Raw genomic sequence first — 13,677 nt, 5'->3', positions numbered from 1 at the left:
ATGGATCTTGGTTGACCGAAACACTCCTGCTGTTCTGGTGTGGATGTTCTGATTACTACACACTGGGTTTTACTAGAGGGGTGGGGCAGATTTTAACCCCCCCCCCCTCCCAGGAGGTCACGTCATCACTTATTTATGAAACATTGGCACAATTCTAGTTTTTGTGTATGTACCACTAAAGAAAAATAAATGTATATATGGTATTTTCAATAACGGAATCCTTCTTTATATCAATGTGCAGAGAATGCATGCCGGTGTGAACTATTTTCTGACCAGAAGGGGGCGATATTTGCTTAGAAACTTCACCAGAGCTACAGTAAGACAATTCCACTGTAGTGATTGAACTAGCTGACTTTACAGTTATAGGGCATGTGCACTACATCATGCGCGGTCTATGTCCTGACATTTTCACACAGGCTGACAAAGCCACACTGAAAACGTCTGTGTACGCTGTCCGTGATGCTATAAAAAGAAATTGTAATGAAGTAAGCTTTATGCAACATATTTTTTAGGGCCAACCCATTACACCTCTTTGTTTGTCTGAATTCGCGGGTTTTACGCACCAGCCAAGCTTTTTGGAGAGCGCGATGGTTCTCTTTTGATTAGCCACAAATGTCACAATATATTTTCTGTTCTCACCTCATAATTATTAATCTATTGGTATCATTTTTGACCATGAACAGCTTTGTCTCCAGTCGAGTGATTAACAGGGAAGACTAGTCTACAAACTAATAATCCAGTGTTTTATGCCATACGGTGGTCACTGTAAACCAGTTGATATTCCACAGACTGACTCAACCAGCACTGCTGTGAAGTTAACCATAAGTGATATTCACTACCACATCCCATCTGACGTTTCCACTGGTTTACAACCCGCAGTCATTGTACACAACATGATGGCGAGGATCAGAAATATCCAGCCGATCCACGTCACTGGTTAACACATGGTGGGTGACTTGGCAGTGGGCATCGACGCCTCCAGCAGGCAGTAATAGGACCAGGCCTGGTTGCCAGTGCCAGTGAGATGTGCCACCCAACTGCGTCAGTTTGCTACGGAAAATCTCCATGAATTCACATATGTGGGTGTGCTGATAACAATGGGGTATGTGGGCGTAGACATAACCAAGCCAATACAGGAAAATGATTCAATTTCTATGTCTTCCGCTTTACAGGACTTGAATAGCACGAAGTGCAGTTGGTTTTAATGATTTATTTTATTTTATTTCACCTTTATTTAACCAGGTAGGCCAGTTGAGAACAAGTTCTCATTTACAACTGCGACCTGGCCAAGATAAAGCAAAGCAGTGTGACAAAAACAACAACACAGAGTTACACATGGGATAAAATGGCTAGGATGATGATGTAAAAATACTGAACTTGATAAATGTTTCCATTGTTATGATCTGTGTAGCCCTCGGATCGGAGATACATTAAATTGTTCCAATTTAGTTCTATGCCTGGGATGACCTTTTTGGGAATGAAATGGACAGACTCCCATTGTATCAAATGATTACATTCTCTCTGGTTTTATCAGCCAGGGTTATGAAAATGAAATATGAATATGAATGCATACACACTACTGTTCAAAAGTTTGGGGTCACTTAGAAATGTCCTTGTTTTTGAAAGAAAAGGACATTTTTCATCCATTAAAATAACAGAGGCCCATTATCAGCAACCGTCACTTCTGTGTTCCAATGGCACGTTGTGTTAGCTAATCCAAGTTTATCAATTTAAAAGGCTAATTGATCATTAGAAAACCCTTTTTCTTCTGAAACTCGTCAGCCTATTCTTGTTCTGAGAAATGAAGGCTATTCCATGTGAGAAATTGCCAAGAAACTGAAGATCTCGTACAACGCTGTGTACTACTCCCTTCACAGAACAGCACAAACTGGCTCTAACCAGAATAGAAAGAGGAGTGGGAGGCCCCGGTGCACAACTGAGCAAGAGGACCAGTACATTAGAGTGTCTAGTTTGAGAAACAGACGCCTCACAAGTCCTCAACTGGCAACTTCATTAAATAGTACCCGCAAAACACCCGTCTCAACGTCAACAGTGACAAGGTGACTCCGGGATGCTGGCCTTCTAGGCAGAGTTACAAAGAAAAAGCCATATCTCAGACTGGCCAATAAAAGATTAAGATGGGCAAATGAACACAGACACTGGACAGAGGAACTCTGCCTAGAAGGCCATCATCTCGGAGTCGCCTCTTCACTGTTGACGTTGAGACTGGTGTTGGAACACAGGAGTGATGGTTGCAGATAATGGGCCTGTGTATGCCTATGTAGATATTCCATAAAAAATCTGCCATTTCCAGCTACAATAGTCATTTACAACATTAACAATGTCTACACTGTATTTCTGATCAATTTGATGTTTTTGTAATGGCCAAAAAAATGTGCTTTTCTTTCAAAAGCAAGGACATTTCTAAGTGACCCCAAACTTTTGAATGGTAGTGTATATTCAATGCTAATGGAATTTGAAAGCATATTGCATTTTCCTTTCATCACCTCGTCTTAGGGCCTCACGCTAACCTTATATAGCCATGGAAGTCATTGGCAGAGGGAGAGAGAGTGCGCTTAACTTGCCCTGATGAGTGTACCCGCCTAAACCGACGGGAAGATCCGCTGATGTTTCAGGGTGATCCCTCCATCCCTCCATTGCGGAGGAGGAGACAACTGTGAGTCACTTCCGACAATGGCCATTGCATCGTAGGAGGGTGTGGAAGCATTAGTGTGGAAATGTACAGTAAAATAAATCTGCACCGATTTCACGGAAAACTTTCTTTCTCTTCAATCTCTATTAATTTCTTTATTTCAGGTTATTGGCACTCAGACAGTGGTACGCTGGGGAGTTATTTTCCATAATGGAAGAGAAGGTCAGTAGGTCTACTCTTGGACCATGTCTGAAAAGGAAGAAAACAACTTGTTTTTTAGTAGTGCAGACCACCTATTTTTTTTTTATAACTATTTCAGATCCACGTACCACCACTTAGCATTTCTACAAGGACACAGGTTTTTTTTTCCATACGTCATTACTATAAAGCAACCTTTAGAGGTATTTTTTGCTGAACAGCTTCATCATTCATAGAAAATCTTGGCAGTATTTTTGTACTCTGTACTGTATAATACATTATGATATATTTTCACATGATGTTGAAATAGTGAAGTACCATAGGGAATGACAGTTATTCTATGTGGTTATTTCATTCAATCCTAGTTATCAAACCATCCATCCTCTATACAACCACCCTGAACCAGTTAGAGGGAGACACGTCAAATAAAATAAGACGGGAAAGTATGTTTGTAGGCCAGCTCTGTTTGTACTACATATTATACCATTATAATAAGGATACATTTTTACATGGTTATGAAATTAGAGGAAATTCTTACATAAAGAGATGCTGAAGTTCGACTGTGAAAAATAAAGTTATTCTATTCTGTGCTGCTACTTAATTTGTTATCAGACCATCTATTCTTGTCCCTGTGCTCTGTTATCTAAGACCTAGCACCGGGACATCACACAAGGTCAAGAGACATGACAGCAAAACACTAGGGAGTCCAGTAGGGCAGCAGTGATACTGAGTCCATTTATAGCCAGAAAGAAGGTGGAAGGGTCGCAGGGTAGCACAGCAGGGTGGATGGAGAGTGGGCCCTGCATCCAGCTGTGTATTTTGTTATACAGGTAACTGACCAAATAAAGGAAACACCAACATAAAGTGTCTTAATAGGGCGTTGGTCCACCACAAGCCTGAACAGCTTCAAAGCATCTTGGCATAGATTCTACAAGTGACTGGAACTCTATTTGGTGTTTTGTTTATGATGGTGGAAAACACTGTCTCAGGTGCCACTACAGAATATCGAATAAGTGGTCAATTGGGTTGAGATCTGGGCTTTGCAGTCTGTAGGGGACTGTATGGGGAGCCAGTTGAGTGAGGCAAGAATTGGGATAATGTGTTAAGACTTTATGGTTCCTGTTAGGACTCTAGCAGCAGCATGTTGTACAATTTGTAGATTTTTCAGATTGGAGGCGGTACAGCCTGATAGAACGGTGTTACAGTAATCTAGACTGGATGTAATGAAGGCATGGATGCTTTTTTTCTGCATCAGTAAATTAAAGTGGATTTCTGATTTTAGTTATGTTCCCACTCTGAAGTTCCATTGGCAAGAATGTGTTTAATCTACTCTTTCTTTACACAGTTATCAAACCAGCCATACTCCTTCCAGCAATCAACCAATCAGTTGATCAATGGATTGATTTTGATTCATAAATCTGTGGAGAGGTCAGCAGACATCCACAGGACCAGGTCATGTTCATGACTCATCACCTTTGACCCCAAGCCCAGCACAGAGACAAGGGGTGAAGTTGATCAAATATTTTTATAGCTTACAGCAGACAGATTCGTATTCTCTTTTCATCAGGAGCCATTTGGTTTCCAACCTGTGCTTTCCCGCAATTGTATTTGAAATATTACGAAAGGCCTGTATTGTCTATAACCTCCAGACACTTATGAGTACAATGAATGAATGAAAGAAACCGCAGCAATCAGTGGAGTGAAGATGCAATGGCTGGCTGGCTGTCTAGTTGATGTCCACTACCACACCCATACTGAATACTGATGAGAAACCAGTTAGATCCCTGGCCTCTGACTTCCTTGTTCCACCCACAGCTACCTGGAACAAACGAGGGGAGATGTAGACTGATTCCAGATCTGTTGCTATGTGCTTTAGCCAACTCCTAAGTCAGACCTGTTCAGTGACTAAATCAAATCAAAGTTTATTTGTCACGACACGTACACAGTACAAGCAGGTATAAACGTTGCAGCGAAAGTCTTACTTACAAGCTCCCTCAACAGTGCAGTTCAAATATCAATATCAATAACAATCAAAAATCAATTAAAAAAAAAGAACAAGTAGAAGAAAGTAGTATGTACTTAATAAAACTGATATGTACGCAATTGGATGTACAGTATACATTATGAATGTGCAAAGTCCAAGTACAGTATGACTGTATTCACAAATATAAAGTGGATAGTGTCTTGGTCGCACAGTTGAGTAAATAGTATATATAACAGCAGTGTTGTGTGTGTGTGTGTGTGTGTGTGTGTGTGTGTGTGTGTGTGTGTGTGTGTGTGTGTGTGTGTGTGTGTGTGTGTGTGTGTGTGTGTGTGTGTGTGTGTGTGTGTGTGTGTGTGTGTGTGTGTGTGTAAGAGTTGGATGTGTGCAGACAGTCGATGCAAATCATCTCTACGGTGCAGGTCTGAGCAGGTAGACAGCTAGATTACCTCCTTGGTCAGAGGAGTTGGCTAAAGCACGAATAAATGTTTTACCAGGATATAATGGATGTGATTGGGAGAAGTGACATTGACATAGCCAGAATGTTGCTCTTCAATCAACACCCGTATTTGGGTTTCTGCAATGTAATACTCTCCGGATGCCATGAGAATTCACATTTAGATGAATGTAATCACTGCTGACGTTGGGGAACCAAAAGAAGCTCAATTACAGCATATGACGGTTGAAACATGATGGTAAAAAAAGCATCTGTTTATGTCAGTCACCTTCTCACCCCTTTTTTTTCACACACTTCCTTTCCGTACGCACACACACAGACGCGCACAAAACACAGGCCAGACGTACACTTTCAACAATTCCCATGAATCATAGATGCGTTTCTAGATACTTCTTCAACTTCCATCCATAATTCTACACCTCTCTTCTTATACGGATAGGGATCCAGTGGAGCCCGTCCCTGACTTGCAGTGCTCTAGAAGGCCCATAGAGGGCAACATACTCCAAGCAGCTCCCAATTTACAGTAACACTCGACAACAAACAGGGTTTCCCAAACTGGGTCCATGATTGGTTGACGGTAGGTGAGGGCTGGAGGTCCTGTATAAACATCAACTCACTTCCTTGACAACAGCTCTGCGCTGCTCCGCGAAGCATGAATGCCCTGACTTCTGCAGAGAACGTGTCACCGTTAATTCATCTTCATTCATCTTTCTTTCATTCATCTTCTGCACACCCTACCATTCCAGTGTTTAATTGCTATATTGTAATTACTTCGCCACCATGGCCTATTTATTGCCTTACCTCTCTTATCCTACCTCATTTGCACATGCTGTATATAGATTTTTCTACTGTATTATTGATTGTATGTTTGTTTATTCCAAGTGTAACTCTGTTGTATGTGTCGAACTGCTTTGCTTTATCTTGTCCAGGTCGCAGTTGCAAATGAAAACTTGTTCTCAACTGGCCTACCTGGTTAAATAAAGGTTCAATTAAAAAAATAAAAGTATCCACACACAAATACTTACACTAAAATAGATTGAAGGGACTAAACCTCAAGGTGAGGATGGGGGATGAATCTTTGACTCTCACTGTTGTGGTCCTCTTGTTAATGAAGGTTTTCAAAATTTGTCTGAGAGCATGTGATTTTATGTGTTCTTTTGACATCTAAGAGATTACATTGAAATTGATAACAAACACACCATTTTAGCACAGACTTACAAATTACTGGACTCCATGTGGATCGAATGACCGTTATTTTCTAAATTCAAGTGTACTGTCACTTCTTTCTGTCAAGGGTTTTACAGGCATAAATAAGGTTGGGAATTGTGTATTCATTGTTGGAGTCTGTCCACTTAAAACAAACTGTTAAGTTCAGTATCACTTTATGACAGTTCACGGAGGGAGACTCTATTTCCATCTTAAAACAAACCTACTAGAACTGTCCATCGTTACCCAAACATTAGCTTTCTTCCCACATTATGATATAAGAGAAAGGAGAGTAGGGAGTGGGCAGAGAGGCAACTTTACAACAGAAGTCTCCCAACAGGCGGCAAACATTCCATCCTAGAATTCCGAAGTGTTGTAGGATTGGCTAATGTCTGTCTGCGGCTGCAAATAGCCCCGTATGTGATGTATCAATGGAAGAAGACTACGGCGCTTGAAATGTGACGTATAGCAACCCTCTGTCACTAAGAAAATGGTCACATCCGTGCAAATGGAGGTGTGAAGTCTGAGGGATGAGAAAGGAGTGTCCCGCCTATAACGGCAACCGATAACAGACCAGTGTATATTATGGAGTTGTGATGTAAGATTGTTGGAGGTCTGAGTGTGAGAGAATTAACGGTTGAGTCATGCTTGGTCCCTGCTTTATTTTGAAGTACTTTCATTTGAAGAGTATAGTTATTATAGGAAATAGCAGTCTTCCTAGACCAAGGTGCATATGTGTTCCGCAGATTTGATCAAGCCGCTCCCTGGGTTCCACTCCTAATACGGTGTCAACTGCTGCAAATGATCATGGGTATATTCAATTTGTTACTTATTTATACATAGATACACTTCTGACTGTCTTCTGCTGCACAGAGAGAGGGGTCACCATAAAGCTTCTGAGCCAGAGCATGAGACCTAAGTCATTCTCACACTTCCACAGACACACACAAGGGAGACAATAATGAACACTTCATCATCCTCACACTGCCCTACATACAGAGATAGAGACAGCAGCATCCGGGTACCAACAACTTTTGTTGGGGAGACTGGTGTAATTTGGGTTGGAGAGTCACTAGGACTTCAGCGAATGTGCCGATTCGAAGCTGCTTCCGTGTAGATCTGGGATCTTTCCCAAAACTCCCACGTTCCAAACACTTCCAGAATGTTCTATTTGGAAAGAGATCAGCTCGTAGTTGTAATTGTCCACTAGTCACTTTGGTCCAACCGTTTCAATGAGGTCAAACGTAATGGTGAACCTTTCAAGACAAAGACAAGTGAGACCCATTTTGGAAGCCAGTGACGTGTGTCTCTCTCGCTCTGTGCATGTGTGGATGTATGCTCTTGACCTCAGACTGGGCTTCTCTCACATTTGACTGCATGGATGGGACTGACGCATAGCAACCGCCAGTGATAGGCTACCGGTTAAGACTGGCTAGTCCAGCTGTTGTTATTCTGTTGATTTGGTGAACATGTGTTTGTGGCCACACTCCAGACTCTATCCCATCTGCAGCCTTAGATATCGCTGAAATATAGGGATGTGAATTTTTGTCTTTCAATACGATTCGAAACGTATCTAAATACATGGGCTCTGATACGATACAGTGACGCTAAGTTTTAGTGTGTGCGTGCATGCATGCGTGTGTGTGTGTGTGTGGATGGTGTTATGTAGTCAGGTAAGCTGAGCCATAAGGGAGACTAGTGGTCAGCTACCACTTCACTATCAGATTATGTGGGCAATGTATGCTTTTTTTCTCCTAACACTTTTCTTCTGAAATCACCATCACCCACTTGTCATTTTTCAAAATTAAAAGTGTTTAAACTAGTAATGTACCAATATTTATCATAAAAAAAATGTGCCATGCCAATGAATACATAGCAGAATTTAGAATTTCACCCGTCTCAAAATGGAATGCTTTTGACCGTTTACAATTTTTTATGGAGTGAGCTTCTCCTTCCATTTGGACAACACAGTGCTGCTTTGCTAGCAAAAGTGATTGCTGTACTCATTATGAAATTGTAAACTTTACCCTGTATATCTAAAAAATGACCATATATGTATATACAGTTGAAGTCAGAAGTTTACAAGTTTACATTGGAGTCATTAAAACTCATTTTTCAACCACTCCACAAATTTCTTGTTAACAAACTGTAGTTTTGGCAAGTCGGTTAGGACATCTACTTTGTGCATGACACAAGTAATTTTTCCAACAATTGTTTACAGATTATTTCACTGTATCACAATTCCAGTGGGTCAGAAGTTTACATACACTAAGTTGACTGTGCCTTTAAACAGCTTGTAAAATTCCAGAAAATTATGTCATGGCTTTAGAAGCTTCTGATAGGCTAATTTACATAATTTGAGTCAATTGGAGGTGTACCTGTGGATGTATTTCAAGGCATACCTTCAAATTCAGTGCCTCTTTGCTTGACATCATGGGAAAATCAAAAGAAATCAGCCAAGACCTCAGAAAAAAAATTGTGGACTTCCACAAGTCTGGTTCATCTTTGGGAGCAATTTCCAAACACTTGAAGGGACCACGTTCATCTGTACAAACAATAGTACACAAGTATAAACACCATGGGACCACACAGCCGTCATACTGCTCAGGAAGGAGACGCGTTCTGTCTCCTAGAGATGAACGTACTTTGGTGCGAAAAGTGCAAATCAATCCCAGAACAACAGCAAAGGACCTTGTGAAGATGCTGGAGGAAACAGGTACAAAAGTATCTATATCCACAGTAAAACGAGTCGTATATCGACATAACCTGAAAGGCCGCTTAGCAAGGAAGAAGCCACTGCTTCAAAACCGCCATAAAAAAGCCAGACTATGGTTTGCAAATGCACATGGGGACAAAGATTGTACTTTTTGGAGAAATGTCCTCTGGTCTGATGAAACAAAAATAGAACTGTTTGGCCATAATGGCCATCGTTATCTTTGGAGGAAAAAGGGGGATGCTTGCAAACCGAAGAACACCATCCCAACCGTGAAGCACGGGGGTGGCAGCATTATGTTGTGGGGGTGCTTGCTGCAGGAGGGACTGGTGCACTTCACAAAATAGATGGCATTATGAAGAGGGGAAATTATGTGGATATATTGAAGCAACATCTCAAGACATCAGTCAGGAAGTTAAAGCTTGGTCGCAAATGGGTCTTCCAAATGGACAATGACATACTTCGAAAGTTGTGGCAAAATGGCTTAAGGACAACAAAGTCAAGGTATTGGAGTGGCCATCACAAAGCCCTGACCTCAATCCTATAGACAATTTGTGGGCAGAACTGAAAAAGTGTGTGCGAGCAAGGAGGCCTGTAAACCTGACTCAGTTACACCAGCTCTGTCAGGAGGAATGGGCCAAAATTCAACCAACTTATCGTGAGAAGCTTGTGGAAGGCTACCCAAAACAATTGACCCAAGTTAAACAATTTAAAGGCAATGCTACCAAATACTAATTGAGTATGTAAACTTCTGACCCACTGGGAATGTGATGAAAGAAAGAAAAGCTGAAATAAATCACTCTCTCTACTATTATTCTGACATTTCACATTCTTAAAATAAAGTGGTGATCCTAACTGACCTAAAACAGGGAATTTTTACTACGATTAAATGTCAGGAATTGTGAAAAACTGAGTTTAAATGTATTTGGCTAAGGTGTATGTAAACATTGAAGGAGAGGACACATCAGTCGTCACTAAAGATGAGAGCTATTTTATGAAGGTATTTTCGGTTCTTAAACATTTAAATCGGGGACCTATGCCTGTCGGTGAATCGCTACATCCCTACTGAAATATAAATGATGAAACCTATACATTTTCTCTGGCTTGTTTTGGATGAAGAAAACAACATTTAAATCGTATCATTCTGTTAATAATTGCGTTAATTTACAATGAGTTGACAATGATTTATCGTAATGACCAAACTGTATCAACAGCATTAGTGTTGTAGTTGAGTTACTAACATGTTCTATTTCAAAATCAAGTACTTGTTTCTATTTGTCAACAAACTAGATGTATAAATGTTTATTATACTATATTCATTGGGTTCATAGTAGGGCCCCTAATGACTATAGTAGTTACTAAGTTATTACACATTTGTATTTAAAAAAAATATATATATATACTTAACCTTTATTTAACTAGGCATGTCAGTTAAGAACAAATTCTTATTTACAATGACGGCCTATCAAAAGGCATAAGGCATCCTGCGGGGACTGGGGCTGGGATTAAACATTTTAAAAATATAGGACAAAACACACATCACAACAAGAGAGACAACACAACACTACATAAAGAGAGACCTAAAGACAACAACATAGCATGGCAGCAACACATGACAACACAGCATGGTAGCAACACAACATGGCAGCAGCACAAAACATGGTACAAACATTATTGGGCACAGACAACAATACATCACACAAAACAGCCACAACTGTCAGTAAGACTGTCCATGATTGAGTCTTTGAATGAAGGGAATGAGATAAAACTGTCCAGTTTGAGTGTTTGTTGCAGCTCGTTCCAGTCGCTAGCTGCAGCGAACTGAAAAGAGGAGTGAGCCAGGGATGTGTGTGTTTTGGGGACCTTTAACAGAATGTGACTGGCAGAACGGGTGTTGTATGTGGAGGATGAGGGCTGCAGTAGATATCTCAGATAGGGGGGAGTGAGACATAAGAGGGGTTTTATAAAAAAGCATCAACCAGTGGGTCTTGCGACCGGTATACAGAGATGATCAGTTTACAGAGGAGTATAGAGTGCAGTGATGTGTCCTATAAGGAGCATTGGTGGCAAATCTGATGGCCGAATGGTAAAGAACATCTAGCCGCTCGAGAGCACCCTTACCTGCTGATCTAGGAATTACGTCTCCGTAATCTAGCATGGGTAGGATGGTCATCCTAATCAGGGTTAGTTTGGCAGCTGGGGTGAAAGAGGAGTGATTACGATAGAGGAAACCAAGTCTAGATTTATCTTCAGCCTGCAGCTTTGATATGTGCTGAGAGAAGGACAGTGTACCGCCTAGCCATACACCCAAGTACTTGTATGAGGTGACTACCTCAAGCTCTAAACCCTCAGAGGTAGTAATCACACCTGTGGGGAGAGGGGCATTCTTCCTACAAAACCACATGACCTTTGCTTTGGAGGTGTTCAGAACACGGTTAAGGGCAGAGAAAGTTTGTTGGACACCAAGAAAGCTTTGTTGTAGAGCGTTTAACACAAAATCTGGGGAGGTGCCAGCTGAGTATAAGACTGTATCATCTGCATATGAATGAATGAGAGAGCTTCCTACTGCCTGAGCTATGTTGTTGATGTAAATTGAGAAGAGTGTGGGGCTTAGGATCGAGGCTTGTGGCACTCCCTTGGTGACAGGCAGTGGCTGAGACAGCAGATGTTCTGACACATTCTGTTACAAGTACTGCACTCTTTGAGAGAGGTAGTTAGCAAACCAGGCCAAAGACCCCTCAGAGACACCAATACTCCTGAGCCGGCCCACAAGAATGGAATGGTCTACCGTATCAAAAGCTTTGGCCAAGTCAATAAAAATAGCAGCACAACATTGCTTAGATTCAAGGGTAATGGTGACATCATTGAGGACCTTTAAGGTTGACACATCCATAACCTGAGCGGAAACCAGATTGCATACAAGAGAGAATACTATAGACATCAAGAAATCCAGGCAGTTGATTATTGACAAGTTCTTCCAACACTTTTGATAAACAGGGCAAAATAGAAATAGGCCTATAACATTTAGGATCAGCTTGATCTCCCTCTTTAAATAAAGGATGCACCGGGAGCACCCCTCTATCCACATTGAAGGGGACAGCAGTGGAGAAAGTGGAAAGTTTTAAGTTCCTCGGCGTAGACAAACTGAAATGGTCCACCCACACAGACAGCGTGGTGAAGAAGGCGCAACAGCGCCTCTTCAACCTCAGGAGGCTGAAGAAATTTGGCTTGTCTCCCAAAACCCTGACAAACTTTTACAGATGCACAATCGAGAGCATCCTGTCGGGCTGTATCACAGCCTGGTACGGCAACTGCGCCGCCCTCAACCGCAAGGCTCTCCAGAGGGTGGTGCTGTCTGCACAAAGAATCACTGCGGGCATACTACCTGCCCTCAATGACACATACAGCACCTGATGTCACAGGAAGGCCAAAAAGATCATCAAGGACAACCACCCGAGCCACTACCTGTTCACCCCGCTACCATCCAGAAGGCGAAGTCAGTACAGGTCCATCAAAGCAGGGACCGAGAGACTGAAAAACGGCTTCTTTCAAGGCCATCAGACTGCTAAACAGCAATCACTAACTCAGAGAGGCTGTTGCCTACATTGAGACCCAATCCCTGGACACTTTAATAATGGATCACTAGTCACTTTAAACAATGCCACTTTAAATAATGCCACTTTAATAATGTTTACATATCTTACACTACTCATATCATATGTATATACTGTATTTTATACCATCTATTGCACCTTGCCTATGCCGCTCGGCCATCGCTCATCCATATATTTATATACATCTCATTCACACCTTTAGATTTGTGTGTATTAGGTAGTTGTTGCGTCAAAAAACAGAACACTCAAAACATGAGCACAATGGCAGCTCTTCCTTTAAAGAACTCCAGGCCTCAAGAGGGCAGATAACCCAAAAACACAGGTGGAACTAAAAAATTGAGCCAGGATTTCTGGAGGGACTACTTTTACATGCGCACCTGGCAGATAAGCATGGGTATAAAATGTTTGGTCCTCAACATACACACAGCTCATTGTTCAACCCTAAAGACGCAACTGGTATGTAATGTTTGGAATTATTTATTATGTTGCATCCAGTGCTTAGCACAATTTACATGTTTAACTCTGGTAGTGGGGACTTTTGTTGTGGATATTTTCTGACTGCAGAAGTAATTGCTAGAAGTGCTAGATTAAATTGTTTAAACTGTTACTTTATTCAAAGCCATGCTTTGTTGCTGTGTCATGCATTGTTTAGTGTAAAATAATGCATGTTTATTCTCTGTTTAAGGTTATCAACCTATTGCTATTCCTATTCCTATTCCCTATTCCTTATTCCTCTGTCATTCAACTACTCTATTCAACAAATCAACTGTTTCAACATATTCAACAAATGGCATCAAAACCATAATAAAACACTGGAAAGGAATTGAGTTGTCCCTTTGCATCCTTCACGGGTTG

At 41.3% G+C, this 13,677-nt stretch overlaps 1 protein-coding gene across 2 annotated transcripts in view; it reads left to right on the top strand.

Annotated features, from left to right (window-relative positions):
* The first annotated feature begins 13,051 nt into the window (after positions 1–13,051).
* LOC139550918 (period circadian protein homolog 2-like) overlaps positions 13,052–13,677 on the top strand; it is a 30,229-nt gene continuing 29,603 nt past the window's right edge. For both annotated transcript variants that reach the window (XM_071362182.1, XM_071362183.1), the window contains exon 1: positions 13,052–13,278. In XM_071362182.1, the coding sequence (XP_071218283.1) occupies positions 13,192–13,278 (87 nt within the window). In that variant the 5' untranslated portion in view covers positions 13,052–13,191. The remainder of the gene's footprint in view (positions 13,279–13,677) is intronic.

The sequence above is a fragment of the Salvelinus alpinus genome, chromosome 23 (genome assembly GCF_045679555.1).
Source record: "Salvelinus alpinus chromosome 23, SLU_Salpinus.1, whole genome shotgun sequence".
NCBI classification, from domain to species: domain Eukaryota; kingdom Metazoa; phylum Chordata; class Actinopteri; order Salmoniformes; family Salmonidae; genus Salvelinus; species Salvelinus alpinus.
This window is presented reverse-complemented; position numbering and strand designations above follow the sequence as displayed.